Source organism: Ambystoma mexicanum, chromosome 11 (assembly GCF_040938575.1).
Source record: "Ambystoma mexicanum isolate Mex_15411 chromosome 11, UKY_AmexF1_1, whole genome shotgun sequence".
Classification (NCBI taxonomy): Eukaryota; Metazoa; Chordata; class Amphibia; order Caudata; family Ambystomatidae; genus Ambystoma; species Ambystoma mexicanum.
The window spans coordinates 1,471,169,867-1,471,190,954 of NC_090934.1; the positions used below are offsets into that span (position 1 = coordinate 1,471,169,867).

A 21,088-nucleotide genomic window follows, 5' to 3' on the forward strand; every position below is an offset into this window, starting at 1 on the left:
AAAGGAGATCAAAAAGATTGGAAAAGGCGAGTTTGTGCAAAAAAAAAGAAAGCATAAGGAAAGTCCAGTTGACTTATAAAAATTGGTGTAGAAGCTCTGGGATAATACGAGCGCAGAATGATGCGGACACCATTCTTAGAGCTGTTGCGCCAAGAATTCTAAGAATGGCTGGGAGCTCATCAATAATGGTGGTGTCTTTCGCCAAGCTTTCTGAGAGCGACTGGATACAACATTATTCCACCTTGTTTGCTGATACAGGGTGGGGGACAGGCAAAGAAAGGGAATCTCCCACTCGAAGATGGGATTTTGTCTTTGATGAACATGATGCTAACATGACTATTGGTAATTTGAGTGCTTCTCCTGCAGCGGGGCCCGATGGCCTCTCAAATTCAGAATTGAAAAAAAATAAAGAGCTATGGGCAAAACTGTTGGTAATCATGTTCTCTCAGATTATTAAAAAAAAAGCGATCCCAGCATCATGGAGGGAGGCGAACATAGTTCCCATTTTTAAGAAAGGGAATAGGTCGGAGCCTAGAAACTACCAACCAATTGCCCTATTAGATTCAATTGCCAAGATTTTTGCAACTGTTTTGTTAAGGGATCTAAGAAAGTGGGCCGAGCAAAGTGGGATCCTGGATCCCAGACAATCTGGATTTGTAAAGCGGGTGGGCACAGCCCTTAATCTTTTTATCATAAATCTTTTGAAAGAAAGGGCCTTTGAGGATGGAAAAACCTGATTTCTAGCGTTCATGGACCTCAAACAGGCCTTTGATGGTGTCATAAGAAAAAGCTTTGGGCTATATTACAGGCCTGGGGATGTCCATGGGATTTGGTTGAAGCAATGGAAGCCCTATATACCGACACTTCGGTTAGAATCAGACTGTCCGCTAAGGGATTGCTCACCGAAAAGAGTTATACCTTCCGTGGGTTGAAGCAGGGTTGCGCTTTGGTGCCCCTGCTGTTCTGCCTCTACATAGCTGACTAGGCGGAATCAGAAAGAGAGATAAGAGCTTTTCCCCCTAAAATTAATGGTAAGGAGGTGCCGTGAATTACCTTTGCGGATGACCTGGTCTTTTTAGACCAAACTCCGATAGGGATGCAGAGGAGACTAGGAGCCTTTGAACTCTAAGAGATAACGGCATGAAGATAAACACTGCCAAGTCAAATATTTTGACTATGAAGTGGGCAGGCAAAAAGAGGGATGAATTTAAGTGGAGGGTTGAGGGGATCCCTTTGGAAACAGTGGAAACTATAGTATCTCTAGGAGTAACGATGAATAGGAGCAGGAATGAGGCTGATCACCTCCAGTATTTGAGATCCAGGCTGACAACACCAACTAACCAAGCTAGAGCTTTCCATCGTAAATTTGGGAAATTTCCATTGATCCCAATAATTTCTTTTTACAAGCAAAAGGTGGCTCAAAATTTAACGGCTGAAGCAGAAGCCACACTCCATCTTTCTGGCTTGTGGTGAGAGAAATTTGAGGGCCAGTTTTGGAGGAAGGTGCCGAGACTCCCAAACAGCCTGCCTTCCTGTGCGATTAGACTCAAACTTAAGACTGCAGTAGTTGGAGTGAATGGCACTATGGAAAACTATAGCACTTAATAGGAAAAGTGCCATGGACTCCATGATAGTGCCTTTTGCAATCTTGGATTTGGGCAAAAGATCCCAAGATGAACATTTAGAACTTTGGAGAATAAAAGTTGAGAGCACCTTGAAGGGTAAGGATATAGTGGTGGAGATGTTGATGCAGAACCCATTAAAGGTAAAAGGGAAGTTGATGGCTTGGGAATGCATTATCACTATCGAACAGTGCAAGAGTCTCAAAAGGAGGAGAGCTCAAATCCTAGAAAGCAAACTCTCTCCCGAGATACCTCCAATAATTCCCATCCCCAAGGTATAGCGATGTTTTACTCAGATGTCGCTTAAACATCTTAAATACAAAAGAGGTTCAGTGGCTACGGAAAACACTGGGGGTGGTTAGTGCTCAGTGCAGATTGTGTAAAAAACGTGATATGGTGGAAACTCCTATGCACCTGATAACCGCCTGTGAACCCTTAATGCAGATCAGAAGTACCTTTTTAGATTAATATAAGTTGGGGGGGTGGACCCATAGCTCGTCACAATGGTGGGAATGGGTACTAATAGGAGAACAGACCAAATTGGTAATTGCAGTAATAAAAATGCTGGAATTTGTATTGTCAGTGGACACTAAATAAGAGATTTGGTGGGGTTATTTTGGGATGAGGATGAGAATAAATGGAAAATTGGGGATTGAGTGAGTAAAGACGCACCCATGGGATGAAAGATGTAGAAAGTAGAACTAGGAAGATGAGAAATTGGAGATATAGTTCTCCCCTGACTTTCTCTTTCTAATTGTTTCACTTATGTTGGATATGGACGGATTGTATGAGGATTATGATTGTTGTAATGTTTTTTGTCAATATGAACATTCATTTTGTTTGCTTATGAAACCAATAAAAGATTTTAATTTTTTAAAAAAATATTCCCAAAAAAACGCAGATTTCAACACTCAACTATCATGAGTTCATAATCTAAAATGAAAGTAATAAAGGGAACCTAAGGAGACATCTTTCAGCAATTCTTAGTCAAATAAAGTGAGGTGCTCGATGTTGTTGAATCCACAAAACAGATATGCAGCCTTTCCTGATCTCTCATCAGAGTTAAGAGACAGAACACTCATTTAGCACCAGCAGTGAGAAGAAAAGCATGGAGTCAATCTCTGCGATGATTTAGGTTACCAACATGCCAGATTAGCGATGATTGCCTTCATAAAGTGAGAAGATAAATTGCAAAATGGAATGCCAATAGTACCATTCATTATCCCCAATCAATCACACTAATGGAATACTGTATGAATGATCTCATTAATCATGACAGAGCCCAATGATAAGCTCTTGTAGTCAATAAGAAATTAATTGTCATTTTTTCTCCTTCATTATTACAATTATAAGGTGTTAAAATAAAAATATGTAAGATAAGTAATGTTCCATGTGTTACCTTCTACAGTCTTTATAGCATAGCGTGAGCTTTTCCTTATACCTGCGAGTAGAATTATGGATTGCTTCATGTTAGTTATTACCCAATCACATTCATAATATAGAGTTTGTCACGGTTATCACGTTCATCACAAATTGGCTTTAGGGACCAAGAATAATCGCTGGTCTGTGTTATGAACAGCCGCCTCTGAGCAACCAGAAGAAAACACTAAATGACTCACCAGTCCACAATATATCGACTCCGTATCAAAATGCAATCCTTACCAGGAGCAGGATTCACTTCCCCTCTATGCTGGTAAGCGTTGTAGTTTTTCTGAGGCTATAAATGCAGTCCTCACCAGGGGCAGGATTCACTTCCCCTCTATGCTGGTAAGGGTTGTAGTATTTCTTAGGCTATAAATGCAGTCCTCACCAGGGGCAGGATTCACTTCCTCTCTATGCTGGGAAGATTTGTAGTTTTAATTAGGCTATAAATGCAGTCCTCGCCAGGGGCAAGATTCACTTCCGCTCTGTTCTGGTAAGAGTTGTCGTTTTTTTCTATGGCATAGATATATCACTCTGCTTGGTTTACAGGTTGTCTTGCTTTCGGTTCCTGACTCTCCAAGTGGTAGAGCAGTCAGAGCAGTCCAGGCGACAGAAAGAACACTTTTGCTTATCACGCAATAAGGGAAGGTCCACCCAATATCTCTGTAAAAAAACATTCTTTATAATAAGGTTGTGCATAGAAACTGACTACACAATCTACAGATCAGTCCGGTGATGTATCCGGTGGAGTCATCATTGATTCCCCGGCAGTGACCACCTCCCATGTGGCCAGGGGGCAGCCCTCATCATCTAATCCTGACCCTGGGGGTGGATATATTTTATTTATTTATTTTATTTGGCATTTCTAAGACGCTTATACATCAAGAAGTTGTGTTTCAAAGTACACACAAGGCAAAGGGGAGGGAACAAGGGAACAAAACAAGAGAATGGAAAAAAATAATGATGAGGTGGTCCTATTAGGCCTTGTGACATCGGAATGTGCAAGTGCAGAGAGAGAGAAGGGACAGGGGAAGGGGTATGTGCTAGAGGTTCCACAGAAGGGGGTAGTGCCAGAGAGCCAGTTGCACGAGCAACAGGTAAGTGCAGGCAGTGATCCCTAGGTAGAAGAGGGGACACAAGTCAATGCAATAAGTGCAGGCCTTTGAGACAACACAGGCCAGTTAGTACCCAAAGGCAAGTGAAGAGGGTTGGGGGGGGGGGGGGTGGATGCTGCGGGCGATTGGACAGAAGGCCAGGACCCAGAAGGACACATAAGGGCCCAGGCCACCAATCACAGTGACTGTGGGGTTCAGCAGGGGAGGTAGAGAGGGAGGGAGGATGAGAACAGGAAAGTCTTGAGGTGCTTGTGGAACTTGAGGAGATCCGGCTCAAGACGGAGAGAGGGGGGGATATTCCAGAGGAGGAGGCCAGTCGAGGAAAGAGAACAGCCACCAGCTCTCTGCTTAGAGAAGCGGTGGACAAGCAGAGAGTTGGTGCCGGAGGATCAGAGGGATCTGGAAGAAGAGTATTTGGTGAGAGCAAGTTGCAGATCGCGTGGTCGCCAGGGTCCAGGCAGTCTTATGGATGATGCAAAGGGATTTAAAGTTGATCCTTGCAGCAACTCCGAGCCAGTGGAGAGATTTTAGGGCTGGAAAGATACGCTCCCTGGGCTTAAGGCCAAGGACAAGTCTTGCATCCCTATCTTGGATAAGCTGGAGCAGGCGGAGAAAAGAAGAAGGTAGATTAAGGAAGAGGCTGTTGCAGTAGTCCAGCCTGGAGAGTACCAGAGCTCTGAAGACATTAAGCTTCTGGGGAAAAGTGAGGAAAGGGAGGATGCCTCTGAGGAGGTAGAGTTGGAAATGAGCCTTCTTGGCAAGGTCCAAGATGTGAGGAATGAAAGAGAGGAGTCTAAGATAACTCACAGGTTTCTGGTTTCAGAAGGAGGAGAGTGGATAAGAGTCCATAGATGGTGGCCAGAGTGAAGGGAGAAAAGAGGGGACAGGAGCCCCGATAGGAAGGATCTCAATATTGCTGGCATTGAGACAGAGATCATTGGAGGTGCACCAAGACTGGATAGCGGACAGGCAATCAAGAATGACAGAGGAAGTCGGAAGACATGCAGAGGGTAGTCTGAAGAAGAGTTGGGTGTCATCTGCCTAACACTGGAAATGCAAGGAGAAAGTGGAGACACAGTGAGCAAGAGGGGCGAGATAGATGTTAAAGAGCCAAGGCAGAAGGCTAGAGCCCTGGAGAACACTGCAAGTGGAGCTAGAGGTGAGTGAGGAGAAAGAACCCAGGATTAACCTGGGAGGGACGGTCATCGATGCAGGAGGTCAACCAGGTGTTTCTGCTCCGAGATACCAGGAGTATCATGGAGCTGCTTTATGAGGATGGAGTGGTTAGCCATGTCAATAGCACAGGAGAGGTTGAGTAGAATGAGAACAGCGGGTGAGTTGGAGTCAAGAGAAGCTAGCAATTCTTCACAGGTGTTCAGGAGAGCAGTTTCCGTGCCTCTAGATGCTCAGAATCCAGATTGATGGTCGTGCAGGCAACCAAGACCAACTTCTCCAGAAGTTTTCCCAAAGAAGCGAGTGATAGAGATGGGGCGGTAGTTAGCCAGACATGAAGAATCGGCAGAAGGCTCTTTCAGGAGATGGTGCACAAGGGAGTGCTTGGGGGAAGAGGGGAAAGACCCAGTAGCATGATAAGTGCTTCCAGAAATCAGCGAGTGCAGGGGAAAGGGAGCTGATGTTGTCCTTAATAGTTCTGGAAGAACGGGGGAGACCTGTTTGGAAGAGACATTCATAGAGCGGACAACTCTAGTGATCTCATCCGATGTGATAGGAGAGAAGGATAAAAGAGTGGATGAGGGAAGTGGAGGGGAGGAGGAGGGGCAGAGGGTGGCAGGGGGATGGGCAGAGGGGAGGGGAAAGGGGAGGAAGAGAGACTGTGTTTTTGCAGTGAGGTGTGTGGCCAGTGCAGTGCAGAGGGCCTGGGAAGGAAGAGGTGAGGTAGTGACTAAAGATGGATTGGCTAGTTCCTTGCAGATTTTAAAGAGTTCAGCCATATTGTTAGAAGCTCCAGATACGTGGGCCTGGATGTGAGCCCTTTCCTTGGAGCGAATGGAGAGAAGATATTGCCTTTGGAGAAGGCGACAGGCCAGTTTATTAGAGTATGAGCTTGATGTCTGCCACTTCTGTTCTCCAGCTCTGCACTTGCGTTTCAGGGCTGCTATAGCAGAATCGTACTAAGTGTTATGCTTGGTGACAGGTTTCTGGCAGATCCTCATGACAAGGGCAAGAATGTCGAGAGTGTTAGTGATAGCGAGATGGAGATTGTTGAGAGCAGAGTCAATAGTTGAGACGGCAGTGGTAGAAGTGGAGATGAAGGTGGAAGCGAAGGCAGCAACTGGCACTTGTTTCATCAGACGTATGTCCGCAAGCGAGGCTGGCAAAGTAGGGGGCGGTTTGATTAGATGAGTGGGCCCAGCCGAGCGGGTAGGACCAGAGGAGAGAATAGAGAGGGAGAGAGAGGTGTAGCGGTCATGGAAGAGGGTGGAGGCTGTGAGGATCACCTGGGAGGAGACAGCTGTCAGGGGAGAGGGATGTTTCTATCGGACGAGATGCAGTATTCTCCCCTGCCTTCTGAAGACCTTATAATATCCAAGTGCTTGATGGCTTGTTGTCCCCCCACAAATCACCCCTATGGAAAAGAAGAAACACCCTTTCTTTTTGTGACTCCTATTTTTATCTCATACATACACAACACACATCTCATGTTTCTGATATTTCTCTGTCTAAAACATTTGAACATCATCCTTTCAGAAATCCACTAACATATGGACTTCAGCTCCCATAAACTCTCAAGTACTGAGACGAAGAAGGAGGAGGAAGGAGTTGATGCAGATTGACAAAAGCAAGCAAACTAGTTGTTTTGAAAACCCTTAGGTGCGCAGGACCTTTAAAACCAGAAGCTCCACTGTGGGAAGGGAGAGTACAGGAGAGGACGTCAGGTCACAGCTGGAGGCTCACCGATGCAAAGCACACCGGATCTGGAAAAGCTGCCAGTGTTGGGGGAGAGACAGGCACTGAAGGTCCTGGTGGCATTGGGCGCAAAGCAGAAACTCCCAGGTGGTTGGCCACTCGAGGAGACCAATTCCGAACCGGGTCTGAAGATGCAAGCCGACCTGTAACCACAGAGACACGCAAACTGCTAGAGGGACGTTTACAGCATACTCGAAGCTGGAGAAAGGATGAAAGAATCATCCCACCAAGACGCAAACTGCATCGGAGGCGCAAATAAGAGCCGGTGAGTACACCTAAAGTTGCTGGGGACCACAGGACACATGTGAACGCAGAAAATATATATGAATTGTTTGAAGGTAGATAAGGCAAAGTACAAAAGCCAAGATTGTTTAAATACAGACAAACCCAATGTTCAAAGCAATGCCCAAAAGGAAGAATATTTGAATACCGACAAGATAAATTGTGGCAGCAAAACCTGAACGAATATCTATGCATGAAATGTCTACATCTATGTGGGGGAAAGCTGGAGCAAGTTTTAGCCTAAGCAAACATATAGAAACACAACAAAGTTGATAGACTGTTGCATATTGCAAAAGGACAGTGAAACCTACAAGAAGTCCCAGGAAAAGGAGTACACTAGGCAGTTGACATTTGGGGAATACCTGGCAGGGAAGTATAACTGGGGATTTGCAGGACCACAAAGAAGGATTCCTGGCCGGGGAGGATACCAGGCAATCCACCAAAGGTCCATACAATCTTTGACACTGTGGCAAGATGCCTGGCAAGGCAGTATACCAGTGGATCTAAGAGGTCGATAAAAAGAAGTCCTGCAAACCATACCAGCCATTTTGAAATTGTCTAAGAACTTTAAAACTATGGGAAGATACCTGGTAGGGGAGTACACCACGGGATCTGAAGAACCCATAAAAGAATCCTGGCAGGGGGGTATACCAGGAGTTACACCCAGGATTGTAGGAGAAAAACTAAGCATGTTACAAAATATCTGGCAGGGAAATATAGCAGGGAAATTGAGAAGTACATAAATGAAGTCCTGGTAGGTAGATACACCAGGCACTTTAAGTTACACAAAGACGTTTAACACTGTGGCAAGATGCCTGGCAGGGGAGTATACTTGGAGATCTGAAGAGTTCACAAGAGGATTCCTGGTAATGGATTACAGACCAAGCAATCCGACAAAGTACAGGATAAGTTTAAGGCTAATTGTGGGATTTATTATATGAATGAGAAGTTTTGTGAATCTAACAACTTTGTGAATCCAGTACAAAGATACAAAGGAAGTGTTGGATGTCATGAAACATACTGCTTGAACAAGAACTTCCTGAAGCTAGTATAAAGAACCAAAGAAACGGTTGTTTGAAAAATGCACTTTTTCCATCCTACCAAAATATCCAGGGGAGGGAACCACCCTCTGGATCCAGGGGTTTCTCCTGGAAAACACTTTGTTGGATTTAGCTTTAAGTTTTGATTATAGATACTTTTTACTAAACATAAGTCAGTGTTAGGGAGAATTCTCAGAAATGTGCTAATTCCTCTCTACCTTAGAGACCCCCAGCAACTTTGCTGGATTTTGAGGAATTTAATTTTTAACCTGGGGAGAGCGAGACCCTTTTTTCCCCACTCTCTCAGGTGTTTTAATGTAAATTTTAAATCTGTGTTTCTTTTGGTTATGGAGTCTGACAAACTCCATAGGTATCACCTTTTACATAGTGTCACACAGCACCTTCAGTGCAGTGGCACTGGGAGGTCTTTCAGATTTCCCCAAGGTTTAAATACCTTCTCTCGGATAAACTACTGTTTCCAAAAGCAGTAAAGTGAAATTGACTTCACTCGCATTTGTAACTTTCTAGACCCAGCACACACCATCTTCCAAGAGGGTGCTGGAGGGGTTACCTAGTATCCCCTTTGTCTAGCTTCTCATATAACAGTTTTATGTTACCCTTTCCTCGATGAATGGTTGGTGGCAGTGGTTTACTTTTAACTACTGTGGTGTGCATTTACCACGGGCTGCGTTTGCAGCTGCAGTAAAGCACCCATGGGTATCATTCTTGAGATTTACTCTGCGTGCCAAACCGGGTTTGGTCCCTTTGTTCATTTTGCCTTTGGCAAGATTCACAAGTGAAGCCCACCTCTGGCTCCAGGGTGTCTGGCAGGGGCAGGAAGCGAGGGAGGTGTCTGAAACTCTCTGCTTAGTCTCTTAGGAGACCAGAATGCACTCTTCGGTGATTAGCCGGCTTGCTGTCCGGCAAGGACAGCCACCCTGCTGGGTGACGGACAGCTAGGCTGGAATGAATGGGAGAAACCTGCATAAAAGGCGAGGCTTTTTGGCTTGGGTTGCAGAGTCGACCACCGGACGAAAGAATCCGAAGAAGAACTTGAAGAGGACGCCTGCTGCAGATCCTGGACCGTTGGTTTGCCTGGTGTAGCCCTGCTGCTGTGCTGAAAGTCCAAATTCGTATCGAAAGAGAAGCCCCTGCAAGGACGACTTCACCCTTTGTGTTGGTGGGACCAATCAGCTCCAAAGTAAGCCACCTGGACATCCTCTTGGAGCTGGTTGAAATTCAACTGCAGTTGCTGCTCGAACCGAATAGCCAGGGAGAGGAACACCAGATCTTGTGTGATGCTTTTAAGCTGGCCAAGAGCTCCCGGAAAATCCTCTGGACTCCCAGGAAGCAGGACTGACCGAGCCTGAGACACCTCCGAGTGCTGGACCTCAAATGCAAGAAAAGCCCATCTTGACCGCCAGGAACCACGATGTTGCTATTTGCGGTAGACGTGAGGAGCTGAAACACCGAAGTGCCACTTGTTTGAAGATTGCCGGGTGCGAGCGGTGACTGTCCCATTGCAGTGCAGGAGTCCCCAGAAGTCCTCCCTATTGTCCCCACAAATGAGGCCCCGTAACGCCAGGATCTGCAGAGCTGCTCAGGAACAGAAGTCACCTGCTGCACTTTTCTTCAACTTAAAGGTACTGTAAAGTCTGAGAGAATGTACCTCTTGTTGTGCCACCATTCTTGTCCTCGTTGGAGACTTGTCTGGGTTGCATCTGTAGAGTTGCTAACAGATTCTTCACCTCACAAGCCTAATCAGCTTGTGGCCCTACTTTGAATGTCTTCTTATTGTACAAAGAGCTTTAAAACATTATGCATGACGTTTACTTACCTGCAAGAAGTGCTTCAGTCCACCTTGAGTTTTGCTAACTTACCACTGGCTGGCCTGGTTCCCTGAATGACTCTTCTCTCCTCTGCTTTGGTGCTGTGTCTTCCTTCCAGGAAGGGGTTAACTAATTTTGCATTGGGGGTTACCAAAAGTACTTATCTGCTTCAGAATATTTGTGTGATCCCTTGTTTTGTTCTAATAACCTTTTTCCTTTGACATATTCCTAAATATGATTGTAAATGCAACAGTGATATATTAATGCCCACAGCACCCTAACTATTGAAGTCACCAGAGAGTGTAAGCAGTGGCTGCGGTCCATCCCAAATGGGTACTTGCTGATTTAGAAATATTAAGAGTATGTGTTTTTGAAGTGTATTTCAGTGTTACTGTTATATTGCACCTTCTGAAGAAGGCTTATTCTAACTGACTGATAAATTAATAATTGTTTAATCAAGAAACCTTGTGTGTAAGAGTTTATTTGAATACTTGTCACTGTGAATCTCTGTGTAACTCCCCTACAGCTCACATTGACCCCTCTTGAGATAAGCCTGGCTGCTGAACACGCTACCAACATGTGTAGTACAGACTTAAACCAAAGGTTGGGTTCCTATTGCCAGGCGGTCAGGGTTGTTGTAGTGCACCCAGAGGGTACTGCACACAGTCTGACCTAACAGTCAGACATTTCCTTCCCCGTTTAGATGTTGGTTTCTAGTGGGAGGGACAGATTAGGCTTTTTTGGGATAGGCTCAGAAAGGTGTTTATCCCACCCATTTGTTTAATAAAAATATCTGATAACAAGAATAGTACAACTTTGTGTCCGCCTCTCATTTCTGAACACGCACAGTACACAGAAAAACACCTTTTCAGAATATGGATATAAAATAGAGGAGGTGGTCTCCGAGAACCAACTGGACTTTCCAAAAGATACATTCTAGAAACATAATCCCCCAAACCCCCCAGTGGTGAGTGGCGCCATCAGCAGCAAGGGAAGCAGTGGTTATGTCCTGGATACTCTAGCTTAGCATGAAAGCACTGGAACAGAACAAACCTTCACAGGTGAGTCAGTGGAAACACAACAGTAGACCTTGACAAAGAAATGTGCTCAGAGATGTTCCAGTGGGAGTCTACAGAGTAAAGGCCAAATAAGAGCAACAGCCGGGAAGGTTGCGGTTTGACAGCCACGGAGGCAAGGTCTTCAGCAGAACACCCTATCCTGAGAATGCAGACCTTGATAGCAAAGTCATTTTGCTGGGACCACCTGAAAAAACACGGCAGTGTTTGGTGTCGCAGTGAATGAAGAATAAGGAAATAGCAATGGTCACCTACGATGGGCATCAGGGCTTGCGGGTAAAAGGAAGTGGAGCAGTGCAGGAGAAGGCGATGCTCAGCTCCAAGGCTTGGGGAGCACAGGAGAGTCCTCAGGAAACAGGAGAAGGCGATGCTCAGCTCCAAGGCTTGGGGAGCACAGGAGAGTCCTCAGGAAACAGGAGAAGGCGATGCTCAGCTCCAAGGCTTGGGGAGCACAGGAGAGTCCTCAGGAAACAGGAGAAGGCGGTGCTCAGCTCCAAGGCTTGGGGAGCACAGGAGAGTCCTCAGGAAACAGGAGAAGGCGGTGCTCAGCTCCAAGGCTTGGGGAGCACAGGAGAGTCCTCAGGAAACAGGAGAAGGCGATGCTCAGCTCCAAGGCTTGGGGAGCACAGGAGAGTCCTCAGGAAACAGGAGAAGGCGATGCTCAGCTCCAAGGCTTGGGGAGCACAGGAGAGTCCTCAGGAAACAGGAGAAGGCGATGCTCAGCTCCAAGGCTTGGGAAGCACAGGAGAGTCCTCAGGAAACAGGAGAAGGCGATGCTCAGCTGCAAGGCTTGGGGAGCACAGGAGAGTCCTCAGGAAACAGGAGAAGGCGATGCTCAGCTCCAAGGCTTGGGGAGCACAGGAGAGTCCTCAGGAAACAGGAGAAGGCGATGCTCAGCTCCAAGGCTTGGGGAGCACAGGAGAGTCCTCAGGAAACAGGAGAAGGCGATGCTCAGCTCCAAGGCTTGGGGAGCACAGGAGAGTCCTCAGAAAACAGGAGAAGGCAGTGCTCAGCTCCAAGGCTTGGGGAGCACAGGAGAGTCCTCAGGAAACAGGAGAAGGCGGTGCTCAGCTCCAAATCTTGGGGAGCACAGGAGAGTCCTCAGGAAACAGGAGAAGGCGGTGCTCAGCTCCAAGGCTTGGGGAGCACAGGAGAGTCCTCAGGAAACAAGAGAAGGTGGTGCTCAGCTCCAAGGCTTGGGGAGCACAGGAGAGTCCTCAGGAAACAGGAGAAGGCGATGCTCAGCTCCAAGGCTTGGGGAGCACAGGAGAGTCCTCAGGAAACAGGAGAAGGCGATGCTCAGCTCCAAGGCTTGGGGAGCACAGGAGAGTCCTCAGGAAACAGGAGAAGGCGATGCTCAGCTCCAAGGCTTGGGGAGCACAGGAGAGTCCTCAGGAAACAGGAGAAGGCGATCCTCAGCTCCAAGGCTTGGGGAGCACAGGAGGGTGGTTTGAGTTAAAGACCCACAGAAATGTTTCCTGAAGAACCACAAAAATGCACGCAGTTCTCCCCAGTGTATCAAAGGCAAAGGAGCACAGGACACTTCTGGAGTGAGGCAGGGTTTTGTGGTCGGATTTTCAAAGTCCCAAAAGATTCTAGTGCAGAGTTTCCAAGGTCATTGTCTGCACATTCCCCTTTTGGATGCTTTAGGATTGAATCCCACAGTTGGCAAAGTTCCTGGTGCCCAGTGTCTGCTTTAATGCTGAACCGGAGGGTACAGGGTACCCTAACCCCCAATCACAGACATACACCATTGAAACTTTCGGAGACGGCCAGCCAGCTAGTGCTTGACACCTCTCACAAACCTATGTGGGTATTATACCGGGCAAAACCAGGGGATGTGAATTCAAGAGGAATCCCAAACAGCGAAGCACTGTGGCTAGAGTGATTCTTGCGCAACCCTCTGGTGAGGGCTGTACAACCATCTAAGAGTTGAGGCAAGTGCACGCAACCTAAAACGTAAACGGTAGGTAGTGTAGCTGAGAAGTCAAGCTTAACTCAGGGAGGGGAAGTAGACTCACACTGAAGCACAATTAATCACACAGTTAACCAAAGAACCCACACACACTGGTCTAATCATTAAAATAAACCTTTACACATAATTAGTGCTATCAGTACAGAGCATAGTAAAAGTACACAGTGTATGATGTCAATAAAGACACCTCTCACACCTATATTAATATAAAAGGCCACCATCCGTCAAGAGGCACAAGACAAATAGTACATTAAAACAAACTGCATTAATATTCAGAACATGAGCAAATTAGCAACACAATCCCAATATTCGTAGCCTCTGAAACATGGTATCATGAATGATACAATTGTGCACCTCTCAGTAAATGCAGGGCGGAAAAGGGTGAAAACAAAAAATGACACAGCCAGAGGCCACCAAAGATGGGACACGGCTAGTCTAATAGTACCAGTACATTGCACTCCTACAGAAGAATGATCCAGGGCCACTAGAAAGAGACCCACTGTAACCAGGCATTCTCATAGGCAGAGGCGGAATATAAGACTTCAAAAACACATACAACATCACAGGTCCATGCTAAAATTCCAGTATTTGGCCTAAAACTTCCTGGAGCCAAATTGGATGCAAGGCAAATGTCCAGAGGCAGGTAAGTACCCAGTCACTTACTTTAGAAGAGTTTCAGGTAAATTAAAAGATTGCCTTGGGAATAAATGGGACAAGGTCAGCAGGCAAATCCGTGTGTACGTGCAAAAGGAGGTAAGCCCTGCATAGGTGCCGATATGGCAGCAACCAGCCCCAGAGGACCCCTGAGAAGACCCTAAATAAGAGCTCCAGAACCCTGTTTGAGAACCGGCAGCTACGGAAGAAGATGCAGTACGGCAGGATCCACCCCAATGCAAGACAATTGGAAAACGTAGTTCAAGAACATGTGCAGGAATCTAACACCTTGGACCAAAGGGGCCCCTGAGTGCAAGTAATATGAATAATCCACCATTCCAGAGCCCAGACGTAAGTACTCACAGTGATGATGCCTAAAAAGTCAGTTCAGAGGCACAAAACAACCCAGTAAGTACAGCGCTTCTTTTCCAGGTACGGTTCACAGTATCCGAACAGCCAGGGCCTTGAATCCGCGGACCACTGGTGCCCCAGACGGTGCAAAAGAAGAAAAACAGTCCTTCCTAGAGTGGGAGATGACGGAAGGCTGAAATAAAGCCGGTTCTTGCAGTTCGAAAGACAAAAAAAATAAAAAAGACAGCCAACCAGCAAGAAATGCTTGCTAGAAAAGGGAACAACTTTGGCTTTAGGGGTTGAGGGGTCCAGATGAGTAGAAAAGGTGGGTTGTTGGGATCCCAACACCCTTACAAGTGGAAGCAGATTCCAAAACCAATGTAGTATTAGGAAAGATTTTTCTTTTCGCAATTTCCATTAATTGACATCCGTGGAACCACCAGCTATCTTTGATAGATTGAACCCTGTTCCTCCAGAATGAAGAGTTTCTTCCTGTCCCTGCCACCCCTGTTTACTGCCACCCCCTGATGACTGTGAATGCCACTGCTGCCCATCTTTGCCATGTTCCGGAGACCTTCTCCCAACCTGGAACCTGCTATGGCTGCTGTTCTGAAGTGCCTGGTGTGGCCTGCTGGAAGAACTTTAGAACCATCCTACCGGAGTGGAGAGCCACTTTCTAGCCTAACTCAAATCCAATGCGGACTTCAGCCACTGCATCCGTGGCCCCTGGACCACATGCAACAGGATCACTGCCGAATTAAGTGGCTCAGGAATTCTGAGTACCTCAGGGCTAGTCACTTAGAAAACTGAACAAGCCTGCATAACTGTTTTCTTGCCTCCCTCCCACCACAGGGATTGTATGGACGTAAAGTCCACTACCTAACTCTCCCTGCCTGGTCATGATCAGTGGCCTTCTGGCACAATATCTCTCTGCCTAGTAGTCGGATTGGTAGTTCATCTCTAAAAACTTTGGCTTACCATTTAAAACTCTTAAGGTGCGTTGTCCTGGAACTGGCCTCAACCAATTGGCTTTGTCACAAAGCATTCTTGGGGCACTTTCACGACTCTGTGCTCCCTACTTTGGTATTTAACTGTAACTTTGACTCTCGAGACACTAGGCCTACTTATCTGGCATGGTAGGACTGCTTAAGCTATAGGGGCATTGTATTTTTAAGTCAGACGGGGCGGGAGTCAGTGTTCAGCAATCTTACATGGGGGCTTATTGGTTGAGTACCAACTTCAGCTGGGTGATAACTGTATGCAAATATGTTGTATGTACAGCATTTTGGTTAAAGCACGATATACATAACACATCGTTATTATAATAAGGCACACAAACAGTTCATTATGGTTCTATGTTAATTTTACAACTGACTTTTTCGCAAGTACTTTCCCCCTCCAAACCCCCCCGTCTATCATTTCACCCCTACTCCAACCCCTCTTGCCTCATATATTTTGATGATTTTTTTTCTGAGTAATTCCGACGGTGGAAAGTACTTCGAGAAAAAGTCAGTCGCAAAATAAGCACGATACCGTCCAATCCCTTTCCTATGAACGAACGTTCAGTAAAGTTCAAGGTCAGTGACCCTACTGTGATACTTTAAGGATAGTTTGCAATGATACACAGTTTTCCCATGGGAGACAATGGGCTGGTGCATCTTATGTATTTGAGGTTTCCTGAGTTGGGAGGGGGCAGCTAGCTATCTTAGTCATTCAGGAAGACCCCAGACAGGATACCTAGATTCAGGTTCCGCCTCCAAATTTCATCCCCAGGCAGCTGCAGGAGTGGACTTTGCACCCATGCAAATGAATGAGGAATAAGGATGCTTTAAAACAGGAATGCAGCCAGGCCCTCTAATCCCAGCCAAGAAAAGAACACCACTCTAGGAAGTCAGGGCCATTGGGCACAACTTCTCATGCCGTTGGTTCCATTTTGAAGACTCAAAGGTAAGAACTGCATTGTCGCCTTGAGATGATCACTTTGACAGCTGGGTTGGGCCATTCTGCAGTGTTGGTCTTGGTAACCTTATGAATCATCACCTGGCGGAAACTACGGAATGGACTATAAGGACTCCCCTGATTTTGAAGGGCTCAGCATGCAAGATGAAGCAGGACCGGTGGATTCAGACTCCAGGAAGGTTTCATTCTTAGACAAAGACCACCAATAGTGGAGCAACAAGGTACGGTCCCATGACGGGGAAGTCTCTGGAGTTTCTAGCCCCATGGATAGGCACGGTCCACACAACTGGAGTCCTTCTCAAAGGATGCAAGCCAGGCACAGGCTCAATGACTCTTCCAAGCTCCAGAGGACAAGGACAGCAGAGCAGGACTCGAGGCCTCTTAGGAATCAGGTGCTGTTGAAGAGCAGAGCAGAGCTGCCCGATAGTGGTGGATGGCTTGGCCAAAGTTAGCACCAGAATTTCGTCTTTGGATTCTAAGCTCTGGTTATGAACCATCAAATGGCTCCGTATCCTCTCCTAATTTGTGAAATCCTGCGCTGGTGGTGGCACATGCCAACCAACAGACGAGTGTGCAGCATTTAAACAGGGGTAGCTGTCACCTCCTGGACATCCAGTTCACTCAGCATCAGGCCAGCACTCTGGACCTCATTGTGGCTAGACTGTGTATTGGTGCCATCGGCACCCCCCCTTGCCCAGTTCCTGCCAATTCACTTATACTGGGCATTCCCTGGGCTTACATGATCATTTATGACCCTTTCTGACTTTACAAGAGGAAGATGGTCAACAAGGACATAAAAAAAGGCAGGGGGTCTCACCATTGTAATAAAATGGCTACCTCCAATGAGATTATAACTGGGCATGGCAGTGCAGCCATCAGCCATCAGCCTGGCAGTATTGCCCTGGAAAGTATAAGAAATACACTGTAAACGTGGAAACAATGTTTCCCAGCAGTCCCCGCCATAAGGAAGGTAGTACTGCTACTAAATAAGGTTTCAAATGGGAGACAGATGTCCCCTTGCACTCACAGCCATAAAGCTTGACCAGAGCACCCAAAACAAGGAAGCCAAGCCAAGGAATGAGTAAGAAAAAGACATCAATCCCAAAAATCAGTCTAGGATTACAAAAGTCAAATGCAATTAGTCCTATTGAAGAAGATGGGAAAGCTGCAAAAAGAGAAGATTTACCAACAAGCTCCATACAGAGACAAGCGAATGAAGAAAGACAACATATAAAAACGAAGCCATGGACTTGGGAACTTCTTCTATTTAAGCGATACGCAGTGTACTGACTGCAGCCTCGATTTACTCTAGCCTCAGGGCTGCTTTTGAAGGGCGAATCAGGTAGAGGCCACATGGTGGAGGGAACCTTAAACTTTCATAATTGCATTAGCAGTGGAAAAGCTGTACGTGAATCAGTAGCTGCTACCAGAGTGTGTAGAATGAATGAACAAAAAACAAATAAAGGGGAAGACAAATGGAGAAAACAGAAGTATGATAAAAAACAAAGGGAAGGAAATCTTAACACGATGAATGAGCTAAAAACCAAAAAGAAATACGCTGGTAAGAAATAAATGAAAGATTGGGTGATGAGAGAAAATAGAAAAAAGAACATTGATAAAGACAACAAATGTACAACAAAATAGTGGAAACAGAGAGAGTAAAAGAAAGATGCACAGGAAATGATGGGAAATAGAAGATAACTACAGGAGAGAGTGAGACAGACAGTTATGCATAGGCAATGATGAAAATAGAAGAGAACTACAGGAGAGGGAGAAAGAGGGAGAGATGCACACAAAATTATGGAAATAGAAGAGGGCGAGAGAGAGAAAGAAAGATGCACAAGAAATTATGGAAATAGAAGAGGAATGAAGTGGACTAGAGAGGATGGAGAGGAAGAGGGAGAATGGGAGAGGGGAAGGGAAGGGAGAGGAAGGCATGCACAAGAAATTATGGAAATACAAGAGGACTAGAGAGATATAGAGGGGTTACTCAAACAACAGTGAAGTGAGATCTTCTGGAGATGAGGAGGGAAAATAGAAAACAGAAAAACATAATTTATAAAGAGGAAATATACATTATACATGCCAAAAATGAAAGTGAAAGGCTGAAAAGTTTGGGGAAGATGCAGGAAAAAGAAAAAAATAACCTTCAGGAAAAGTAGAATTCAAAGGTAACAGAAAAAGTGATAAACAAGAAAGAATCCAAGACACTCCAGAAGGCTAAACAAACACGGAGCTGTACAATGACATGGATCAAAAAAGGCTCTCACCTTGCCCGCCTGGGTACATGCAGCGAAATGCTCGGCCCAGCTCTTCTGCCTGTACCCGGCCAGCTGGAGTTAGCTCTCCTCCCCATTTCAGAACAAGTAGCAAAGATGGCGCCTCCTTACGGGCATCTGTAAAAGAAAGTCAAGTTTAGAAACACGGCACAAAGGACGTCTTCCTCACAGTATAAAAAAGCCTATTGCCACCAAAGGGTACTGGAAATGGCAGGAGACCTGTTCAGTCATTTATCTCTGCAGAGTCTAGGTAGGAAGAATTTGAAAATCTCCATGGGCACCTCCAATGGAGATGGCTTTAGTAACACAGTGTCAACACATATGCTACAGAGGGACCATCGGTAATAAGCGTACAGCATCAATCCGCAAACTTGATTCTTCAGACAAGAAAAAGCAGTAGACATTTATTATGTTGCAGTTGCATAGTATTTTTGCTCTCCAGCTCAGTAAATATAAGATGGCTGATTCATTTACTAGTAAAACACAATTGTATTAATTACAATTAACAAATTCAATGTGTTTTGATCTATTAAGACCATATTTTTCTTTTGAAAATGTTTATGACCTAGATCTACTGCCTATGTTAACCATGTCCTAGAAAAAACCAACACATTCAATTTTGAAACAGAAATACTTCAACAGTATGTAATTTAGAGGTTTCCAACGATGCATACATGTGATCAGCATTATATGTTGGGTTCCTCAATGTATACTGTGCTACCCTCGATAAACAAATACTCTAGTATTCCCAGCTCTAGTTGGTGGATCCCTCCTTCTTTGTGTCCATTCAACACTTCCAATTCACAGGCATTATTCAGGGGTTTATATTCAATTACATCAGCATTCAGATGAGCGGGACTTTACTCAACAGCAACATATAACATGAATTGATCTTTCTCTTTCTCATAAATAGTGTGGAACCAATAAAACATTAACAAGGGACACCCTTACTTTAATCAGTGAAAACCGATTCCCTTCATTTACCCCCATATGTATAGCTCAATTATGTAGCAGAAACTAGTATTTAAATTGTGCCTTTAGGGGGTTTAAACCTTCATGGGTGATTGGCATCTCAATGCGAGGAGAGGGGCTGTGTCAACAGCTGCTATAGAAACTACCTGTGTAACACATTATGGCTAACCCCACCCAGTCTATGCATTTTATTATGCATAAATCGCTTTACAAGGTCACAGGAAGTCTCAAAATGTATCTGTCAACATCCTCATATTTGCTGATTCTGTAAAGAGACTTAAAATGGATTTCTAGAATCTGGCCTGGGCACAGATTTCAGGAGGCCGTCCTAGATATAGTGTAAAGGGAACTCAGAGGCGCTAGCTAAACCCAATCAAGGTGAACATGAAGATGTCAAAGGCTGTTCTCCTGAGAGGTGAGTGGGGTCAGGGGTCCACTATGAGTCCACACAATTCAATCTAGACAGGAATGTGTAATACTACAAATATTCATTCTAGGTCTTCCACACACTGAAAAATGAAACTAACAGGTAATATCGCACAATAGTCAATAATAAACCTATATCATCCATCATAGGTTCAAAGGCATTCACATGAATTAGTCAATCAAAGTGTTAAGTCAATAAAACGCAGTACATGATGGCACCAGACCACAAGTAAATTACATAAATTAAGCAGTCCAATCCCCAAAAAGAATGGGGCCATGTGCTCAAGAAGTCACAGGAGACATACTCACTCCCCAGACTGTAGCTTCTGAAGGGAAGTTCTAATTTACTTGTGTTGGTGATAGTTCATAGAAGATAATCAACAATGATACAGAGGTAGGTAATTGGGTTTTTATCTTGCATAAACACTACTCAGGTTTGAGGTTAGGAGACACAGAGTCATGTTGCCATTGTTATCCTATGGAGGACAAGGGGAACAGATACACTGATGGTTGCTGGAGGCATCATTTTCCTCTGTTGGTTCCAGTGGGAGGTGCCCAGGAGCTACGGGTGCAAGGATTCTTCTGGTACTGTCCAGATGCAAGCCGCGGCATGAAGACACGCAGGATTCACGGATAGAGGCCTATTCAGAAACACTTCACAGGTCAGGGGAAGTAGAGTTCCTGAGACGGCCTCCGCACACTGGAGATGACAGGCATCCTCCCAAGGACAGGATCCCTTGATGCTGGGATGCTGAAATTCTTCAGGACGGTGTCTTGGACCACCAGCTGGGTGCAACTGCAGAACAATGACGGTTCTAGTGAGGTAGCCTACAAGAGAGCTGCTCAGCGCACAGGGGGGGTCCAGTGACATGAAGGCACAGGATAAGTGGATCCTCGAGAGGGCATCTAGGCTAGTTGGCCTCACTGGTTCAAGGGCTGAAGCACTGCTCAGAGTCTTCAGAGATCAGGCAGTCCTACAGGATTCCCCAAGGCCAGATGCAGGAAGGGACTCAAGGCCTCTTCAGTAGTATTCTTCGGATCTTCAGTCGGCTGTACGTCTACAAGGGATTCTCACTCCAACGCTGATCTGAAGAAATGGCTGCAGGATTCCTCTTATGCAAAATTCAGGATGGAGGTAGGTCCAAGCCCACCAAGGGC

General features: G+C 45.7%; 1 protein-coding gene across 14 annotated transcripts in view; it reads right to left on the reverse strand.

Annotated features, from left to right (window-relative positions):
* PPIP5K1 (diphosphoinositol pentakisphosphate kinase 1) overlaps window positions 1–21,088 on the reverse strand; it is a 1,113,174-nt gene that overhangs the window by 585,282 nt on the left and 506,804 nt on the right. For all 14 annotated transcript variants that reach the window (XM_069625171.1, XM_069625166.1, XM_069625170.1 and 11 more), the window contains exon 15: window positions 18,524–18,649. In XM_069625171.1, coding sequence (XP_069481272.1) covers window positions 18,524–18,649 — 126 coding nt within the window. The remainder of the gene's footprint in view (window positions 1–18,523; window positions 18,650–21,088) is intronic.